Below are 22,571 nucleotides of genomic sequence, written 5' to 3' on the forward strand. Positions count from 1 at the left end.
ATTGAAGCCTATGGGGAAATCGTGGGCATCGCGTCGGTCGAGGGCTGCAATGGTTATTTAAGTAGCACTGATCTGAATCAATATTAGGCTGTGTATAATAGCGCGGGCATTGGTTAAGAGCGTCTGAGAAATAAAAAGAAAAAAATATATAAGGACTATATATATCTCCCAAAAAGCCTATGCACCACAATAAGGCTAAAAACTAAGTGTCACAAAACAGTTACAGTTGAGAACTGGCAGTGAGCCCAGGAAGAAAGATCTAAGACCAAGAGTACATGAATAGAACTGAGAATGATACAAAGTACAGAGAAGTGTTAAATGAGATACATATTAACAGGGAATCATGCCTATCTCTCTCTAGATAACAAAACAGAGCGAATCACCCAATTAAGAGGAAACTAAACAAAAATAAAGTATATCCTCATTAAGGGAACATAAATTTGAAAAACAACAAGGTGTACATGACACGTTAATATAAACGTACAATTAAAGGCACTAACAAATCAGGACTTAACGATCATTTTGTTTTTTAAAGCACCATTTCTTACTTCAACGCAATTCTTTACTTTCTTTTTTTATGGAGAGGAGAAATCATATATATCTCCCCTCCTTTTAACAAGAGCATACATAAAGGTTCATTTTTAATAACACCACCTTCTCTCAAACTAATTGAACGGTCCGTACATAACAATCCCAAGAGTGCACCCTAAATATCTCAAGCTTTTTCTCTTTTTTTTTGCTACACGTGTGTGTAATAGCAGTAGCGCTCAGGACTGCATTGTTCTCAGTAGATGTGTTCATAGAAAACACGGAGCCGAATTATTTAAGCTCAAGATTGATATGTATAAAAAGGATAAAGCGATGCCGGCGCAATTCTTAGAGGGGGACTTTAGAATAACTGAACCCAGGAGCCAGGTATACTTTAAGCTGTTATATATTGGCTAAGAAAAACAGGGACGGGTCAAGAGGGGACTGTGTTTTCATGCTTGAATTTGAATGGCAGTGGTTTCTTATTCCCCGCCGATACATGCTTGGCTCTCGTTGGTCTCTTTTGAATAAATGTCCTCCCATTAAAAGGCGTGTGTATGTGTGTCTCCCATCAGGTCCGCTCTTCCTCTAAATAAAGGGCTGCTGAAAGAGGTGCAGCTCATTCTTGTTGCGGGTTGCTCAGATTTTGCAAGATGTCTGGTAGAGGCAAAGGTGGTAAGGGACTCGGGAAGGGAGGTGCTAAACGGCACAGGAAGGTTCTTCGGGATAACATCCAGGGCATCACCAAGCCTGCTATCCGTCGTCTAGCCCGTAGAGGAGGCGTGAAGCGCATTTCTGGCCTCATCTATGAGGAGACCCGCGGTGTGCTGAAGGTATTTCTGGAGAATGTGATCCGTGACGCCGTCACCTACACCGAGCACGCCAAGAGAAAGACCGTGACCGCTATGGATGTGGTCTATGCGCTCAAGCGCCAGGGCCGCACTCTGTACGGATTCGGAGGCTAAACACTGAGGCGCATCTAGCACAACCGCTCACCCACACAAAGGCCCTTTTCAGGGCCGCCCATATCTTCTACGAGAGCGCTGTTACAATGTTTCTGTGTTTACTGTAATGTGACTATTTGGCCGGTAACCGTATTATCTATTCGTCCCCTTATATAACTAGACACAATGCTAGCGGATATTGACTTGGTCCATCATCTTCTAAACCATTCACTAATCTGTACCATTTTACCGCAGAGTTATGGAACAAGGACTCCTGCTGTGAGCTTACGTAGCTCTATACTGGTGAATCACACATCTGTCCCCCACCAGCTCTGTCACAGATTTAGCTGGCGTTTACAAGAGACGTGTGGCAGAGCCGGCTGGGATGTTTAGTGCCCCCCAGGAATAGGGCAAAATTTTATTACATCGCCGGGATTTTTGAATCCCAGCGGTTCCACATTCGTTGAAAGGGGCATACTCCCCTCTATGCATCAGCGTGCAGCCAAAGCAAATGATCTCCACACAAATTAGATACTTAATAATAAAAAAAAAAAAAAAAAAAAAGCCTGCACTCCTTCCTAAGGGAAGTATTTCGGTAGCAAATGAAACTTTTTAAGCCACCTCGCAGGCTGCACATGGGTAGGAATAGCGTGCTGATCCCAATCCCCGGGTCCGTGTACACAGAAAACAATACGTGTGGGCGGCTGCAGGTAGGAACCAGCACATTTCCGATCTGTTTTGCTACTGCACAGTTGACACAAAACTGCGCATTAATCCCGCTCCCTAGATATATCCCAAGACTTGTGCAGTGACCGACTAGTGTGAGTGGCAAGTTAGACAGTTCTGCCATAGCTGCTGATTACTTCCGAAAGGGAACATACACATCAACACACTACACCGCGCGCTTACAGCTCTGCTGAGAGAGAATGTGGGTGGCTCTGAAAAGAGCCTTTGGGGGAGATAGCAAGGCAGTGGGGCGGCAGCGGCGTCTCGTCCATCACTTCTTTGCCGCAGCTTTCTTGGGCTTCGCCGCCTTCTTGGCCGGGCTTTTTGCCACTTTGGGCTTCGCTGCCTTCTTGGCCGGACTCTTGACCGCTTTGGGCTTCGCCGCCTTCTTGGCCGGACTCTTAGCCGCCTTCTTCGGCTTGACGGCTTTAGGCTTCTTTGGGCTTTTGGCAACAGCCGCTTTTGTGGGTTTCTTCACCTTCTTTGGGCTCTTGGCTGCGCTCGGAGCTTTCTTGGGCTTCTTCGGGGATTTGGCCACTTTCTTTGCCGCAGGTTTCTTGGGCTTCAGCGATTTCTGGGCGACCTTCTTGCTCTCCGCCTGCTTCTTATTGAGCTTGAAGGAGCCGGAAGCGCCGGTGCCTTTCACCTGGGTGAGAGTTCCTTTGGTCACTAGACCTTTCACACCCAGCTTGATGCGGGTGTTGTTCCTCTCTACATCGTAACCTCCGGCAGCCAGAGCTTTCTTCAGTGCGGCAAGAGAAACCCCGCTACGCTCTTTGGAGGCCGTCACGGTTTTCACGATCAGCTCGGAGACGCTGGGTCCTGAAGACTTGGCGGTTTTCTTGGCTCCTCCCGCAGCTTTCTTTGGCTGCCTTTTCTTCTTGGCTGCGCCCTCTGATGGCGGGGCAGGGGCAGCGGCGACGGGTGCAGTTTCTGCCATCTTACCGTAATACACTAACAAAGTACTGACTATTACGCTAAACACATTACCAATGTTTCTTATATACCACGCCGGCTGTGATGTGATTGGCTGCTGAGAGGGGTGCGTTCTGTGCTCCCATTGGCGGAATGAGCAGCGGTGTAAATGCTTCCCTATCTGAGAGTTAGGAAGGATCTGCCCTCACCTTGTGTTTCCCTAGCGCAGAAAAAGACTATTTTACAGGGCAGCAGAGGACCAGTGACCCGGATCTCTGCGCCACAGCCGTACTCCCAAATCTCCCCTTGCCCTGTATGACCATTGCAGGCTTAGGTGCGGCGAAGGGAGGCAGGAATAGCCACTGGTAGCTCACCCGCACCGGATTAGATCTGCCAGCCATGTAACACATCTCTTCTTTTCTGCCAGGCTACAAGGTCCCATCGGGGCACCTTTCTCTCCTACTGGCACCAGAGATAATGTCGGTAATCTAGGGCATATTCTGGGCAGAAGAGGGTGTATGATAAAACACATGAAAGTGATTTGCGGGCTCCTGCATAACCGGGAGAATAGCACAGGCAGGTTGCCTTACCAAGGGATTGGCATTCTTGTCAAGGAGGACTATTTGGCAGAGACACCTACAACATACCTCCCAACATGACCCTTTCCAGGAGGGACACCGTGCTCTGTTGCTGGACTTTCCTCTTAATGTATGATTGCCATCACCTGCTTTAAACAGGTGAATTAATAAGCAAGGTGTTTCAAACACATGGGAATGCAATCATTAAGAGGGAAGTTCAGGAGAGCATTGTGTCCCTCCTGAAGAGGGTCATGTTGGGAGCTATGCTACATGGTAATCATCCCCGGCATACTCCTTATTGTGGAGAATGCTGGTGCCAATATTGTTCGTCCTTTCTATGATCCATGCGGCCAGGCATTTCTGAATACTGTATGTAAGCACATAGATGTACCAGCAAGAGGGCTATGGTGACCCTGTCCCATTTGAGACTGCTGTGCATCAAACCTCTAGCAAAAGGAGTAAAAAGTGTAAGGTGGAGACCACCATGGTGGAAGGACCATTAGAAAGATGTAAGGAACCGTAGGAGAGAATGGTAAAGTAGCAGGAAGGCAATGGGAATACTAGTGTTATGAATAAAAAGTCAGAGCATAGAAATAGGGGGAATAATAGGGGAAGTCAGGGGCAAGAAAGGGACAGACAGGTATGGGTCCGGAACAGAAGAAGTGCTAGGAATAAATGTAGACAGGATCAGGGTCAGAGTAACAAGGGGACGGTTAGGAGGGTTAAAATGATGGTAGTCGCAACCCTTTCAAACCCTCCCCTTCACCCTCCTACTATCCTACCCCTCTCTCCTCTACTACCCCCTCTTGACCTCATCTCCCACAACATCTCTCCTCCTCTTCCACCCTCCCTGTCTCTCCCTGGCACCCTCTCTCAATCTGTAGCTTTCCCATGGCCACTTTGTCTATCCCCCTTTCTCTCCCTGAAATTCTCAGTCTCTCCTCATCCCCACTTTCCTGGGGCTATTCGAATCAGCACGCTGCTGCTAAGCCCCACTTGTGGATTTCAGGCCCGACAACACTATCTACACTAAGGTTCTAGTGATCTATGAAAGCACATGGCTACAGGCCTTCTATATACAGTGCATTGAATGCGGTGAAACAGATGTGTCCTCTTAGATCTATCATCATAACACAATACTTAAGCCTATGGGTCGCAGCATGTCATGGTGTACAATTCCCCACGAGAGATCCAAGCCATCGATAACGACCCCCCTGTTGTCTGTACATGCAGCTCAATCTTGGCTATCTAGTCAATGGCTGCATGTAGAGAGCAGGGGGCGAGTGACCGGCACTATACCGTGACTCCAGCAGCAGCAGCGCCGCCGTTATAGTTAATATTGGCGGAGCCGGGAGTTGCCGAGTGTGTACCCAGCATTAGAATAAATGATAAATGCTAGATATAAGAGGTGTTATGAACTAATATTTAGCATATGATGGAAATTAGCAGCCGCAGGTATTGTAAGTGAATGTCTATGCAAACCAGACTGCTAGCCTGAATACAAGAGCTGACATCTTACTAATCCTGACCTGTTTTGTAGACTCGGAGGTGAAGTCTGGGTGCGTTAGAAGAATATCCATATCCCCACTGGACTCAGCACCTGCAAGAAAGATTATGAATAAGGAGGACAAAGCAGTAAGGCTTTATAAAACACATGCTCGTATTATGGCCTTATATAGGCTGCGTCTACACATTGCCTTTTGACTGGATGCAGTTGAACAGGATTCTGTTTAGAGGGATGAAACTTCTTGTGTCTACACACATCCTGTTAAGCAGGATGCAGCAGGCTTTTTGTATGTAAGCCTTGAGTAAGCATCCTGCTAAACAGCTCCTTTTCAACTGCATCCTGCTAAAAGGCAACGTGTAGTCTCCTTCCTGCCAAACAGGTCCCTTTTAAACGGACCTGTTAAAAAAGGCAATGTGTAGACGCAGCCTTATGATCAGACCCTCTCCCACTGGTTGGGTATGAAATGTTGACAGTCATAATGTTGATATTTATCACTCAGACAGTGATGAAATGTTTACATGTTAGAATGTCAACATTTTGTCCTTGTGGCCCAGCAGTGACTTGTCCTATTCTGGAGGCTGCAGTAGCTTCAGCAGCATTTTCTGGGTTCCAGTGAACATGTCATCGACCCTTCTGCGTCAGAGATCTGATCATCTGGAATTTTGATGTTATCCGCTTTACAAAGGGCTGGGCAACACCGGCCCTCCAGATGTTGATGAACTACACATCCCAGCATGCCTTGCATCAGTTTCAGTATGGCCACATAGCAAAACTAATGCAAAGCATCCTGGGATGTGTAGTTCATTAACATCTGGAGGGCCGGTGTTGCCCAGCCCTGGCTTTACCTAACCATCCCTCTAGTGCCTAACGCCGCAGACTGCACCCTAACATTTCCCTGCAGCCTTGACTTCAGCATAACCTCAACATTGGTATTCTAAAAATTCTGACATCTTCAGGCCAACATATTGCCTGTAGACATGACTGTTGATATTGTGATGTCAACATTAGCAATGTCAACAATTTTTTCTTCAACCTTTTGACTCCAGCCCCATTCCCATAGGCTCTAGGCCAGGCATGTCCAAACTATGGCCCACCAGCTGTTGTGAAACTACAAGTCCCATCATGCCTTGCCACAGTTTTGCTATTAGGGAATGCTAAAACTATGGTCAAGGGATGCTGGGATGTGTAGTTTCACCACAGCTGGAGGGCCACAGTTTGACATGCCTGCTCGCTCTAGGCTATGGGGAACTGGGCAATTCAGTCTCTTACAGTGGAACTTGCAATCTCTCACACATGGAAGCACCTTCATTATAGGAAAAACGATTTTTGTTAGATCCCAGCATTTTTTTTTTTGGGGGGGGGGGTTATGTAGTAACATCATGTCTAGGTGTAGTGATGGATTCTGTAAAGTATGGAGATTATTAGGTGCTACAGAGAAGTAGGTCTGCAGGCCCTAGTCAATAGTCACAGGGGATGAATGGCTCTTATTATGAAGGATGGAGGAAAGAGGGAGTGCTGCACTTCAGAAATACGGATGAGCCAGTACCCTATGGAAATATAGAGGTTATATATAAGTTTCTAAGCACCCCTGTATCCATTTTCCTCAGAGTCCCCCATGGACGAAAGAAAAACACTTGTATAAATAGAATATCAAATATATATTTAAACTGATTTCTCAAGATATGAATGGATACCAAGAAGTAATATTCTATGGTCCACCTTCTCCTGTCCTAACTAGGTAGGATAACCCTTACTAAAACACATGGCCCAAATACCCAGAGAATGCTCCAGGAAGTGTCTTGGGCTCTGTGACAAAGTGCAATAAAAAAAAAAAAAAAAAAGGTTTTATTCACCATAGAACAATGCAATAAAGTTCTCAATTGGACAAAGACAATTATATTACTGCGGTGGATAAAAAGGCTTTTCAATTGGACTCAAAGACTTCTGCACCATGACCAGCCCTTTATAATCAACTACGGCTTGCAGTAGAGCAAGCATTCTATCCAATCTTACACTTTCCTCCATAACCCCACTCTAGGTACAAAATACAGAGGAGAATACCTCTTCTGAAGCTCCCACATACTGTGGCGATGTAATCTGGATCCAGACACTTCACCTTTTCAAGTACAATGTCCTGGGGGTAAAAGCAATAAACAAAACAAGTAAGATAGTTCCTACGTTAGGATTTACTAAGAACTTGTATAGATGCTTTTGTGAATGGGAGAGCAATGGATATATAAGAGATTATACCTGGCACCATGAGCAGGTAGGAATGAGATCAGAGCACGGATAAGTGTTTTGTAAAATACACAGCTTCCAATGGCGGTTCCAGGGGTGGGGCTGCAGCACAGTTCAAAATTAAAATAGATTAGCCACACCCACTGCCACAAACCTTCAAACGGACTCCCCAGCAGTGGGTGTCTCTCCCCTATTTGAATTTTGAACTGTACGACAGCCCTACCCCTGGAGCCACCACTGACTGCTTTTGATAACATACTAGGGTCCCGATGGAACGGTCAATAGGCAGTTTGAATAATGCTACCCATACACTTGTGCGGTTGCGTTCGACGCAATATTGGGTTCAATTTCCCGTGAAGCTGACTTTTGATAAATTGCATCGAAAATTATTTTTTTGGCATACAATTGTGCATACAATCAAGATTCGACTGGTGTGCCCGAGCATTGCGTCGCATGGTACACAAAATGTGCATACAATCATTTGATTGATCAAACAGATGTGGAAGAAATGGAATGATTGTACGCTATATCTCACAAGTGTATGGGCAGCATAAGAGTGGAAGAGAAAACGATTCCCACCATCCTGCCTCTATCCTCCACTCCCTGACTTGTGAATTACAGCTGACTATTTTGACAGCATGCAGACCAAGTGAAAACTGAACAAGGGGAAATGCAAAGATCTTTTGAGAGAGATAAAGTGAAGTAGTTTCCATAGCAAACAGCTTCAAGCAATCAGTTATCTAACGCCGTCTATAAATGACATTTAGAAGCCTATTGGTTGTTAATGGCAACTTCTCCACTTTATCTTTGAAAAAGGCTAGATACATTTCTCCCTTAGAGAGAACATTCAGGGAATGTTTTAGGTGCAATGAATAACACACGCATACACACAACTAAATGGACCGGGGGTTCTGGACAAATTCATAGCACAGATTTACCTGCATGGTATACATCTCCTCCCGTGGGATCCGCATCTCAAAATCTTCAAAATATCTAGATTGAATAAGTAAATACACTTTAAATCGAATACCTCATCAGCACCTCTCTCCATGCTTTAAATGGAGAAGTATTAGGACTTGCACGGACACTGGGGGGAAGTTCAGGGAAATCGGAGGAAAAATTACTTCACAAAAGGCTAGTGTATAAGTGGAATAACCTTCCATCAGAGGTGGTAGCAGCTAAGACAGTAGAGCAATTTAAACATGCTTGGGATAGACATACTGACATCCTTACACATAAATAAGGATCAAATAGGATTCAAGGGTAACAATCTGGTTAAGAAAGGGGCAGACTAGATGGGCCACAAGGCTCTTAACTGCTGTCAAGTTCTGTTTCATACTGAATAATTTAGCATATCCTTCTCTCCCCGCACTGTGCACTACAGCGCCAGTGACTCTCCCCGCACTGTGCACTACAGCGCCAGTGACTCTCCCCGCACTGTGCACTACAGCGCCAGTGACTCTCCCCGCACTGTGCACTACAGCGCCAGTGACTCTCCCCGCACTGTGCACTACAGCGCCAGTGACTCTCCCCGCACTGTGCACTACAGCGCCAGTGACTCTCCCCGCACTGTGCACTACAGCGCCAGTGACTCTCCCCGCACTGTGCACTACAGCGCCAGTGACTCTCCCCGCACTGTGCATCACTCTATACTGTGTACTGGAGAGCTAGCTACTCTCCCCGTACTGTAAATATTATTGTGTATCAGTGTGAGCTGTTCCCAAAGTACCATATAAGCTCTTCGTTATTAAATACATTCTCCGGTCTTCTCTATACATGACACAGGTAAAGTGATCATAGCCACATTACTAGCCTGTTATTTTATATTCGTTTTATGCCACACAACTCAGTCCTCAAGGACCCCCAACAGTGCACGTTTTCCAGGTCACCCGGCAGGTGCACCCATTTTTCAGGCACATTTGAAAAGATCCACAGGTGGAGCTAATTATTTCACCCGTGATTATGTGAGGAGACCTGGAAAACGCGCACTGTTGGGGGTCCTTGAGGACAGAGTTGAGAACCACTGTTCTAGAAGGTGCTAAATAAATAAATAAGTAGATTCCGATTGGTTGCCCATAGCAACATAACATGTGAACCAGAACTCCCATCTTAGTAAATTTCCCCCATCATGTCTATGTGTGCTACTGTAGAATGTGCAATTCAATAAGGATAAGGTTTATCTCTGTAGTCTAGTGGTAATTTTTACTTTTGTTAGTGTGGGGAAAATCAGCCTATTCTCCAAAAAGTACAAACATTTATTGTAGAACAGCAGGGCTCGACAATTTAAAAAAAAAAAAAATCGGTACTTGTTTCCTAGCACGGCCACAACGATTTAGATTGTTGTGGTCGTAAGATAAAAAATCGGATCGATCGCATCGCATGCGATTTGGTCGCATACGATGCGACCGATCCGACCGACCGATTTTTCACCCGATTTTTTTTTTTTTTCACCAGATTTGTTTCAATTGCCCCCCCCAAATGTTACTAAGTGGGCTAGACCCCACGATAGACGTCAACCCGAAGCGTGGCGAGCGCAGCGAGCCCGCGAGGGGCGGCGGTGCGCGTCCTCCGACCTTTTCATTCCCCTACTATCCACTAGGGCGTGGAGCGAGAATAGAATAGTGTGGCGAGCGCAGCGAGCCCGAAGCGTGGCGAGCGCAGCGAGCCCCGCGAGGGGACGCGTCTAACTTCACAGGTATACGCGTGCGCTCGCCACGCTTCGGGCTCGGTGGCTCGCTGCGCTCGCCACACTATTCTATTCTCACTCCACGCCCTAGTGGATAGTAGGGGAATGAAAAGGTCGGAGGACGCGCACCGCCGCCCCTCGCGGGCTCGCTGCGCTCGCCACGCTTCGGGTTCACGTCTATCGTGGGGTCATGGCGGGCACATAAAAAATGTGAAATGGGTCATATTGGGCCATTTCACCTTTTTTATCATTTTACCCTATGTGAGATGGACTTAATCAAGTCCATCTCATCTTGTGCCATTATAATGGCACAAGACCGACGCGATCCTCCCGATTTCAATGTTAAAAGATTTTTTAACATTGAAGTCTATGGAAAAATCGGGTCAATCGGTCGGTCGCATCGCGGCCGATTTTAATTGGTCGCGACCGACCGATTGACCCGATTTCTGTCATTCAAAGTGAAAAAATTGTAAAAAAATCGGCCACATCGTGAGGATCGTGTCCCTTAATTAAGAGCCACGATCACTCACGATTGTGGCCGTTCTAGGAAACAAGTACCAAAAAATCTATTAAGCAGGGGGAAAGTGTAGGAGCCAGACAAACTAAGGGGGATATTCAATCTCCGGCGAGCACCTCCCATCGGGGAGATGCCCGCCGGGCCCTATTCAATGCGGTCTTCCCCGACAGCATTGAGCAGGGTATCTCGGCAGAACGAGTTCGACATCACTAGCTGTCGGGCTCCTTCTGCCGAGAAGTGACGAGCTGCCGGCTGCAGCTCGCCTCTTCCTGGCCGCAACTCACGGCCACGCCCCCTTTTAGCTCCCCGGCAGACGGGACATTGAATCCCGCCTGCGTGTTCTCGGTCGAGCTGACCGAGAACGGGACTGGGTCACGACGGTCGAGCAAGCTCGACTGCCGTGACCCTGACATTGAATACCCCCCTAAAAATAGAGACAGCGCCAACAATATACACTTTAATGCCTATTACACATGTCACACACCCATTACATATTATACCACATGCTGTAATACCAATTACATATTATACTCACTTTAACCCAATCTTTTGATGATGATTTAATTTGTGCTCATTATTCCTTAGATCTAGAAAGAAAAAAAGGAGAATATCATTTATGTGATATTATATGTACATATCAATATCTACTTTTATACATATGCATCAACCAATATACATTTTGAAACTGAAAAAAAAAAAAAGAATTATTCGGTACTTGTGTAGTTTCACGGCGCCACCGTGCGCACAGTCTGTGTTTGAAACTTGGCAGCTTGCCAGACTCGGCAGCTTGCCAGACTGAGATTTAATAGGATGAGAGATTCATAAAGTGAGAGATTTGGTGAGAAATCTCCAGTTTTTTTAAAGTGGCAATCATTTACACTTCAAAATCAAACTGGTTTAGCAGTGTAAATGATTGCCGCTTTAAAAAAAACTGGAGATTTCTCACCAAATCTCTCATCCTATTAAATCTCACCCTCTGTGTTTAACTGTGCGCGTGCCGCTCTAGCTGTTCTCAGCGCAGCGCGTGCCTGCTTTACATATGTAATCTACGTTATCAGCGTAGCGCTGGCACTGACAGGTCACTGTGGTACTTGTAGTTCCACAGTGAAATAGACAGTCCTGCACACCGCTGACAACGGGGGCATGTAAACTGGATACCCCGGCACACCGCTAACGTACGGGGCTTCTAAACTAGACACCCCGGCACACGCTAAAATTTAGACGCTAAATCCAGACTCCATGGAAACCGCTAAGAAGGAGCATCTAAATTTAGACGCTAAAGCGTCTGAATTTAGTTGGATCGACGTAACAGCTGCCGACCTTGTTAATTCCACTATCCACGCCACCCAGAAGCGTGGACGTGGTACGTGTCCGACCGACCTTTTCATACCCCCATTATCCATGTCGGCGTGGAGTTGATTTTATAAAGTGCCCGCAGCGTGGCGAGCCCTGCGGATTACTTCAAAGGTATACGCGTGCGCTCGCCACGCTTCGGGCTCGGTGGCTCGCTGCACTCGCCACACTTTATAAAATCAACTCCACGCCGACGTGGATAGTGGGGGTATGAAAAGGTCAGACGCATACCGCTGCGCTCGCCACGCTTCGGGGTGGCGTGGATAGTGGAATTAACAAAGTCAACAGCTGTTACGTCAACTAGTGCCATTGTGAACAGGTTTAAGAGTGTTTTGCACAGTGCACCCCTATGTAGATGCCCCCTTTTTAGCGGTTTCTAGGGAGTCTGGATTTAGACGCTTTAGCCTTAGACGCTTGTGCCGGGGTGTCTAGTTTAGAAGCCCCGTACGTTAGCGGTGTGCCGGGGTATCCAGTTTACATGCCCCCATTGTCAGCGGTGTGCAGGACTGTCTATTTCACTGTGGAACTACAAGTACCACAGTGACCTGTTAGTGCCAGCGCTACGATGATAACGTAGATTACATATGTAAAGCAGGCACGCGCTGTGCTGAGAACAGCTAGAGCGGCACGTGCACAGTGAACACAAGCTGCCAAGTTTCAAACACAGACTGTGCGCGCGGTGGCGCCGTGAAACTACACCAAATATTCCATAACTGGAACTGGAGTGGTTACACATTATGCAGCCCAGATATCAAAGGGCTACGTTATCATACAGAATATGTGGCTCAACTGACTCTGTTTTTGAAGTCTAAGAATATGCTCTCTTTGCAATTAGCATTTCTGTTCCCAAAGCACCATAGGCCTTATTCTGGTTGAGTCGGATGGCTCCGAATGCGGACGGATGGCCGATTGTTGGTGTTTGCGCATGTGCGGAGGCGTATCTGCGCATATTTGCGAACGCCTCACACGTATGAACACGTCGTGAGTTTCGTACAGAAAATTATCATACAGAACCATCCGATCAGGGGGTGGAGAGGGGCGTGAAGGGCTGTTTGGGCTCATTATTACCATATGCGTACGCCCCGCGTTTCAAGGGTGTTCCCTTGAAAACGCTGAGCGTACGCATGGTAATGCGGCCGTGACGCACGTTTGGGGGGCGGACAACTGACATAGCCGGATTTCAGCTGCCCGCTCATATCCCTGCTTTCATTTGGAAAAATGTCCGTGTGGTCTGGAGCACTCGGTGCTGCCTGACCACTCGGTCCAATATTCGATGGTCGGCGACCATCGGAGCATAGGGGAGGTGTTCGCATGAAACATCCTCTCGCTATCTTACCGCATTTGGACTGTGTGCGCGATCCGTACAGTAGGCGGGGCTAAGAACACTCGGTGGCCGTCCAAAAATACGCATCAGTCTGATTCAACTAGAATAAGGGCCCAGGTCTTAACAAGTGTCTATCACCAGCATTCTCTTGAAGACTGCCTTCCTCCTGATAGGCAAACTCCGAATGAGATTCCTCCCAGGACTTACTGAACATGAAACATTTTTGTGAATTGAAATTGTGATGTTTGGGAATAGAAGAAAACTATAACTATGTTTACAATGAGAAAGAAACATTGCCAAGGTCATGCACTAGCCAGGCCAAAAGCCCAACTCTCACATTGCAAATGCCGGGTCGCACCCGGCATATTCAAGGTGAGCCCCCACAGCGGCAATAAGCCGGGTCGCTGACGTCAGAAAGGGGACGGGGCGGAGCATCATGTGGCGCGAAAGAAGCACTTGGAGCTGATGCCACCTCCTGGACCTGGGTAATTTTTGTGTGGTGTGAAAGGAGTAAGATTCCACATCCTATTTCTTCCCCCACCCTTGGTGTTTTGGCGGATGCAAGCAGCATCAAGGTTAATGCCTGGGCTCAGTTACAGTTCTCATATATCTCTTTTGCCTAACATGCATGGCATGTGATGAGACTTACCATCCAAGGTCTTGATTCCCTCTTCTACTAGTTTCCGAGCAGCTGCTGGCCTATTAAACAAGGAATAAAGTAAATTCAGAGACCACTGCGGGCTGCACATTACATGCACTTCAGAAACAATTTTTAACCTACTTGTAAATGTTTAGACTGTGAGAGGAAGCCAGAGCACCCGGAGGAAACCCACACCAGCATGGGGAGAATATACAAACTCCACACAACTAGGGACATGGTGGCTATTGAACCTATGACCTCAGTGCTGTGGGGCAGTAATGCTAACCACACCATTAAATACCACTACCCAATACCCACATTAAGGGCCTGATGACATTAAGGGCCTGATTGTGGTTGATTCAGGAATCTGCGATAGTGCCAGTCCTGCCACCCCTGCCACCCCACCAACTTCCCCCTGCTTCCGATTCCCCTTGGCTTCACAAATAAAAGGCAGTGGGAACAGACTTTTATTTGCATGTGGGTTTCCTCCGGGTACTCCGGTTTCCTCCCACATTCCAAAAATATACTGGTAGGTTATTTGGTTCCCAACAAATTTAACCCTAGAATGTCTGTGTGTATGTACATGTGGTAGGGAATATATATTGTAAGCTCCACTGGGGCAGGGACTGATGTGAATGTTCAAATATTCTCTGTAAAGCGCTGCGGAATATGTGTGCGCTATATAAGAAACTGTTAATAAATAAATAAATGACCCGGTTTCCATCCTGAATCTTGCGGAGGCTCGGCGACTATGCAAGTTGCTGAGCTGCACATACGTACAAAAGACCCTGCGCATGTGCAGGCCCCCAAACATCGGATTGGTGCCGAAATCAGCCCCATCCAAATTAATTACAATGACCCCCTAAATGTGGTTATGGATAGATTCCCCTTAGAAGGTTCTATGGGCCTAATTCAGAAATGTACATAGGACAGATATCAGTGATTTTCAACCTTTTACCTTGCGGCACACTAAATAGGATTTTAAAATTGCCAGAGTACACCATAAGATCCCCACAAGACAAAACACATTGGTCCCCACAGGAAAAAAAAAATGCATTGAAGAGACCAGTAAATAACGGTACTTATATGTTAGTTGGGCGCCCACTAAGCTATTTGCTTAGTTTTCCACATCCGCTCGCCAAGCTTCGGGCTCGGTGGCTCGCTACACTATATAAATTCAACTCCATGCAGACATGGATAGTGGGGGTATGAGCGTACTAACTATAGTGGGCGCCCAACTAACATATAAGTACCTAAATAAGAGTTGAACTGATGTTGGCTGTAAACTAGTTTGTGCATCTCTAGATCTGGGGGCACACTTGAGAACAGCTCAAGACACACTGCCCTATATGGATACAGATATCGGATTTTAGATCTTTATTTTGAAGGCCAAAATTATTGCTACAGCTGCTGTAGTGATACATCAAGTATTAAATGCTGCCCTTAAAAATTACAATGCCCTCCCCAGTGATTAGGTGGTTAATGGCATACCCTGCTCCTACCATACAGATGGCCACAGGTGAAGCTCAGTGTTATTTTGAGCCAATTTACTACAACACCAAGCTCTAATACCTCCCTCAGACATTATGCCTAAAAAAAGCTGAAGTGTACAGTATGTTTAATCTACAGTATACCCTGGATTATGAAGAACTCCTTATGTAGGCATCCGAAAACAGACACAGTTGTTATTATGTAGACCACGTATCTGCTCTCTTACGACAATGTAGGGCAGAATGTAACTCACCCGATTCCACTGACCCGCGTTAGGAAATTGATAGAAGAGCTTGTGTCGTCTTGTCGAATCTGTAAACAGGGGAAATGTGGTGACTGCACAATAAAATTCTGACTGTGCTCATCCTGTGTCTGTGCAGCCTTTGCAGTCATTTACTTATCCCAAACAGATGACCATCAGTAATGTGTGTGTCTGCATCACATCAAAGTTATTTTGAAAATAGTAACATTCACATGGCGACTGTATATCTGTTTTATGTGAGGACTAAAATGGCAATCAAAGATTTCCTGTATTTCCTTCAAGCCATACAAATAAATTGACACAAATGTGCACCCTTATGTCGGCAATCAGTCATGTCATAACTGCTATTTGGCGATTAATAAAATATAACCTTGTATTTGGCAAGAAAGGACTGGACAGATGACTTCTGGGAAAACATAGAATATATGTGATGTCACAGTAACTGAATAGATTTCTCTCCTGCCAGCATCTCGCTTTATTCAAAATCACTGGATGTCGGCTGCCCACTCTGTTCACAGAGCAGGGCACCAGACAGTGACTTGGACTACTGAGCGCTTTAAAAATCATTCGATGCTCGGCGACCATCGATTAATTTCAGGCACTCACGCAAGGCTGTGAATGGATGTAATGGAGAGTAAAAGGCATTCAATGGTTTGTGAATTGTGTATGGATGTGCGACGTGATCGCAAATAGCGATATTTTAGCAATTCATTCGGGGTAACAGGGGTGGATTGTCTTTTTGTCTGGGAGGCAGCTAGCTACTCGCAGTCATCTGCAACTTTCAATGTTCTTTTGAATGGTGATTTGTATTCTGACGATGGCGCATACATTCGTATTCCTAAATAAAAATATGGGTGTGCCATGAATACGAATTGACGTATTTTCAGGATTTACTATCCCGAAAATACGTCAATTCGTATTCATGGCACACCCGTATTTGTATTTAGGAATATGAATGAATACGCCGTTGTCGGAATACGTATAAAATAGGCATATTTTTGGATACGAATACGTCTATTTTATAGGATTTTTTGTTAGTAAATTTCCCCCATGGACTCTTAAGTAGTCAGCAGAATTGCCAGCATGCCGGACCAGGGGCATCAGAGGAACACATGGCCTAAACACCGTGATATGGATTGGTAATACAGAGGTGCATATTTGTTACCTTTTCAATTTTGCGTAATTTTCCAGTGGCCAAAAACTCATCAATCTTCTCTGCTATTTTGGCTCCCACGCCATCCTGAAGAATGAAAGATAAAGCTTGTTAGAACTAAGGACCGATGTATCGTACTCACCCTGCGCACTATATTTCCACATCATGGACAAACTACCCAACATCTCCTGGGTCAAAACTATCCTACCACCAAATGGGGCTTTTGTGGTTTAAAATGTGGTGAGGGACTGGATTTGCTTCAGTTTGTCCACATATTTTATGACCGTCAGTCACAAGCACTGGTTTTGTCGGTACTTATTTCCTAGCAGGGCGCCCACTAAGCAAATAGCTTAGTGTGCTATTCTGCGTAGGAAAATCGCATCGCATCTATAGTGCTGTGCGATACGATGTCCATGTTAACTGCACAGGAGTGCTTATACAATGAAATATTGCATAGGATCGCATGGCACCAAATGCGATGCGATATTTGATTCTACATGCCATGAGATGTGATGAGTGCTTACAATGAGATGTGATGCTATGTGATGTGTGCATAGTATGTGATGGGTGCTTACAATTGTAAGCAACTGCCCCTACGCCATTGTTTAGCGTCAACCCCAGTATCCACTCCACCAACGAAGTTTGGAGAGTGCAGAGAGCCCCGCAAGGGCCGGTGGAACGCGTCCTCCGACCTTTTCATACCCCCACTATCCACGTCGGCGTAGAGTTGACTTTAGATAGTGCGGCGAGCCCGAAGAGTAGCGAGGCCCGCGAGGGGACGCAGATAACTTTACATGTATTCCGTGTCCCCTTGCGGTGCTTGCTGCGCTCGCCACGCTTCAGGCTCGGTGGCTCGCCACACTATCTAAAAACAACTCCATGCCGACGTGGATCGTGGGGGTATTAAAAGGTCGGAGAACGCGTTCCGCCACCGTTCGCCAGGCTTTGGGGTGGCGTGGATACTGGGGTTGACGCTAAACAATGGTGTAGGTGCGGATGCTTACAATTGTAAGCACCCATCGCATCACATACTATGCACACATCACATAGCATCACATCTCATTGTAAGCACCCATTACATCTCATTGCAAGTACTCATCACATCTTATGGCATGGGTGCTTGTACAATCAAATATCGCATCACACACATCGCATGGTAAAAACGTACCAAGCGATGCGATTTCACTACGTTTGCGTACGTAAGAAATCTGGGCGTCCTGCTAGGAAACAAGTACCGTTTTGTCTGTTACATTGATCATAGTTTGAGTTGGTCTGGGACCACCAACCTGAGGCACCCCCTGGAAGGGTACCAAGGCACCAGAGGCAAATTCCTTCTTAAATGGACAAAACCATGTGCACTGCAGGTGGGGCAGATGTAAAACCCCACACAAATGTAATTCTCTCTGCACATTTTACATCTGCCCCACCTGCAGTGCATGTGGTTTTGTCCATTTAAGAAGGAATTTGCGAGTGAACCAGAATAAGGCCCACAGTTTGGGAACCACTGCACTATTATTGAGTATTAGGGATGAAACAGTCGCTTCCCACCCACATTTATATATTAAATTAATACAAAACTAGTCTAGTGTTAGTGGCTAGACTCAAATAAGGACAAATCTATGTGGGATAGCTAGCTTTCACGTGGATTTTAAATCTTATAGACACAGGGATCCGGGACTTATTGTTCTAGACTGGAGAAGAGTTTATTTCTGCTTTTTATCACCTAACCTCTTCCATGTTTGAATAAACCTTTTGTTTTAAAACATTCCTTTGTTGACAACAGGATGTAATCCAAGACGTAGGGCCAAATGTGATGTGCTTGTGCCTGTGATTTGAAGGAGCCGCTGACATGAGCTAGTCACTAATTTTACAAATCCAATCAGTTTAAAAGGCAAAAACTGGTTGCTGTTACCTTTAAACTTATTGCAGATTTAACTGTACAGTAGTGAATGGCACTGCACCCCACATATCGCGGGCTAATAGATTTGCAAAAAGATGTATTCCCAAGAATAAAACTAGAAAGCCATATCCTATCAGATAATCTATTTAGAAAACTAAATATGTTTCCAGGATGCATGTTAAATGTAAAGAGTCCCCCCCCATCATCATCTGCAGGTGTGATCCCCAAATATGCCGGCACCACTGCACTGGTGCCCAGCAATGAACGGCAATAAGGGACATTAAGCATGTTAAAAATGCCCAATTTTCAATCCAAGCAACCAGGAAGGGTATATCCCCAATCCTCCGATGTGACCGCCCCAATACAATGCAGATGGGGGAACATAAGTCAGGAGTGCTCACCAGTTTCTTGGCTTCTGTTCCACTCTTGATTTTTGTGGGGTACTTTGAGATCACAGAGGCTGCTTTCCTGTTTCAGGAGAGAAGAAAGAAAGAAGTCGCACTGAAATTAGCGCAGCTCTGATCAAATCCTCTGGACATTTTGCTATTGTGTAACAAAGAATTGCTGCTTCTTGGCATAAAATGAGCTACAATGAGGGACTTGTTCTGACCTGTAGGCATTGTACTTATGGATGGCTCTATTCACGTTCCGCTCATAGTTGGCGAGCTCTGAAAATAAAATCACAAACATCATAACTCAAAATTTAAAAACAACCTTACATTACAGCCATATCCATGCAAAAAGTATTTGGGAATTGATTGCAAGTTATAGGTTTAGTTTTTAAATGATGAGATATATATATATATATATAGGATAGTGAAGAGACAACAGCGGCACTCTGGGGATTTTTTGAAAAAATATATTTTCAGCAAAAAAGCTTCCAACGTTTCGGGGTATATGACACCCCTTTGTCAAGGTTATACGTGCACGTATAACCTTGACAAAGGGGTGTCATATACCCCGAAACGTTGGAAGCTTTTTTGCTGAAAATATATTTTTTCAAAAAATCCCCAGAGTGCCGCTGTTGTCTCTTCACTATCCTGTACTTCTGTTCCTGAAGGCACCTGGGTTACTTGTACTGCTGGAGGAGTGCCAGGCCTACACCTATATATATATATATATATATATATATATATATATATATATATATATATATAATTAGATTCAATAAACTGTGGCACACCACGTTTTAGCCAAAAAAGATATTTAGTGACCAACGTTTCGGGGCAACATAGTCCCCTTTTTCAAGGTATAATAAAAAAAAAAAGGGGGGGGTATGATGCCCCGAAACGTTGGTCACTAAATATAACTTTTTTTGCTAAAACGTGGAGTGCCGCAGTTTATTGAATCTACACTGTATACTACAAATTGTGCCTGGAGGCACCCACGTCTACTGAACATAGTAATTCGGAGTGCCGGACTGAACCAGGTGTGTGTGTGTAAAAAGTTTACCCCCCCCCCCCCAATATTATATTTACTGAAAAATATGATGCAGCTAAACCTGGTACTTATGTAATATCTGGGCTCCCATTTTTCTTATGGGACCGTGTCCGCTCGCCACGCTTTGGGCACGGTGGCTCGCTGCGCTCGCCACACTATATAAAATCAACTCCATGCGTATTTGGATAGTGGGGGTATGAAAAAATGGGGTGCATTTAACATAAGGAGCCCAGATAATACATAAGTACCAAACCTATACAAATTTCCCCTGATAATGAATATGTAGTGTAGTCAGTGTCATGTCCAACGATGATATACATGAAAATGTAAATTAAATGCATCATAATCATCTACATATACATATGTATTGATCATGTAAAGCAGATTATGAATGACAATATACATTGATGGTAGCGAGACAGATAATTAGACAAAATATCATGTTTCCAAGTGGTATGGGCCGGCCTGCATATGTGGCTGCACAATGCCTGGCACAGTGTATAGCACACCCACCACACCAGGGCCTTTCCGTTTATCTCACCTACGAGGAAGTCCGTTATCCCCTCATTCGGGCTCTCCTGCGGCGCTTTCCTCTTGCTCATGTTTCGCCCAGATCACTTCACACTTCTCTCCAGGAACTGATTCTCACTCGAGACCGCGGCTCCAACTCCCCATACAGGCCGCAACGTGCCGGCGCATAGCGGAATATGCGTATGTACGCGGTGACGTGACAAAAGCGTCATCTATTTCCGTCACCACCAGGCAACACACAGATCTGAAACAGCGACCCCTGTTGAGTGCCCTGTTCGAGAGGAGAGAACACACAGTGACAGACCGTATACACCGGGCGCTAATGTGTGGCCGGTCATTAGGTGGCTGCTGCTTATAAGGAGATCTAATCTAGTAGTAACAACAAGTAGGGAAAAGCCAAGTTAAACTTACAATTGTGCACATGCTCAAATTGATCAATAGAAGGCGGAGTTTCTTTATAAACTCGTCATGCGCACTACAGAGAAGAAGACACGTAACACGCCAACCAATAGAAAAACCCGCACAGCTGATGCCTCATTAGCATGGGCAGACTATAAATAAGGAAGATGCGTAAATTGCCTTGACTAAAACGATTTGCTCCAAAATGCCTGATCCAGCCAAGTCTGCGCCGGCCCCCAAGAAAGGCTCCAAGAAGGCCGTGACTAAAACTCAGAAAAAAGATGGCAAGAAGCGCAGGAAGACAAGGAAGGAGAGTTACGCCATTTACGTGTACAAGGTGCTGAAGCAGGTGCACCCCGACACCGGCATCTCCTCTAAGGCGATCCTTGCGAACGGCTCGGCGACTATGCAAGTACCCGAAGCCGTTTGCAAAGGGGAGCGGCACATGCGCATATTATACCCTTTATTTATTATGAATTATTATTTATAAAGAAATTTCTTCATTTTTGATACTTTATATGGACCCGCCTCTTTTCGATTGATTATCCAGTGATTATATGACTCCTGTATACTATGTTATATATGCTTTATATGTTATCAACAACCTTCTATTCCTATGTACTTTATTATTAACTTCTGCTGTTTACCTGTTTTATTCGAAATGATTATCATAAACAAAAGATGTCCCATAACAATATCATCATCCGTTATACTGTTTAAACGTAGATCCGCACAATAGGATCCTTATCTAAGTCCAATATGCTCCCTGGTCAGATCTTTGAGATCAGACACTTGGGCGTTGCTATGACAACGCAATATTGCGTCCGGACCCCGCCTCCCTGCCGTGGAACATCACACGTTGTGTGATGTAATGACGTTGTCTTCCCCGGCAGACGAGTGCGGCTAAGGACGCATATCCTGTTGCCGAGCGCGACGCGAGTCACGTAATGCATCACGTGACCGCGTCTGTTGCTCGGCAACGCTTTTGTTGTGCCTGGAGCCCCGTGTGTGGGTCGCCGCCAACTCTGCTGATACCGGCAATCGGCTCGTGGTGGCGATGCGCCGCGGGGACTACTATGGCACAACCAGGGAAGCATCTTCCCAAAATATGTAAGTAAATACTTTGACTAATCCTTCTATCCGAAAAACGAATTAATTACTGCGGGTCACATGACCCAACAAAAGGCCCTCCCTGTTTTCCTTTTCTGAATATAAAAAACATTTTCTGACATGTAAAATAGTGTTGTGGTTATATGACTGCCTCCATTATAAATATGATTGCTATGTTTATTGTTGAAAGACACGGTTCTCATAATAGAAATGCTTTTAGTATGTGATTATGCACGCAGGTGAATCTCATAGTTGATTAGCTATCAGGTATAAAACCATGCTCTGAATCCATCACAAACATACTTGCTCCTGATGAAGCCGGTGATACC

At 45.5% G+C, this 22,571-nt stretch overlaps 1 protein-coding gene and 1 pseudogene across 1 annotated transcript in view; both read right to left on the minus strand.

Moving 5' to 3' along the window:
• Positions 1–21,132, minus strand: part of LOC146075549 (DNA polymerase beta-like) — a 71,229-nt gene extending 50,097 nt beyond the window's left edge. Inside the window, exons 1-10 of the mRNA XM_083184889.1 lie at positions 20,744–21,132; positions 19,373–19,430; positions 19,164–19,230; positions 16,875–16,949; positions 15,701–15,759; positions 13,966–14,015; positions 11,175–11,226; positions 8,375–8,429; positions 7,260–7,332; positions 5,221–5,291 (exon numbers count right to left, since the gene is read on the minus strand). Of these exons, the coding sequence (XP_083041015.1) occupies positions 5,221–5,291; positions 7,260–7,332; positions 8,375–8,429; positions 11,175–11,226; positions 13,966–14,015; positions 15,701–15,759; positions 16,875–16,949; positions 19,164–19,230; positions 19,373–19,430; positions 20,744–20,804 (621 nt within the window). The 5' untranslated portion in view covers positions 20,805–21,132. The remainder of the gene's footprint in view (positions 1–5,220; positions 5,292–7,259; positions 7,333–8,374; positions 8,430–11,174; positions 11,227–13,965; positions 14,016–15,700; positions 15,760–16,874; positions 16,950–19,163; positions 19,231–19,372; positions 19,431–20,743) is intronic.
• Positions 2,108–3,835, minus strand: LOC146072641 (histone H1C pseudogene; annotated as a pseudogene).
• Positions 21,133–22,571: the final 1,439 nt, after the last annotated feature.

This window comes from Crinia signifera, chromosome 4 (assembly GCF_055691185.1).
Source record: "Crinia signifera chromosome 4, ASM5569118v1, whole genome shotgun sequence".
NCBI classification, from domain to species: domain Eukaryota; kingdom Metazoa; phylum Chordata; class Amphibia; order Anura; family Myobatrachidae; genus Crinia; species Crinia signifera.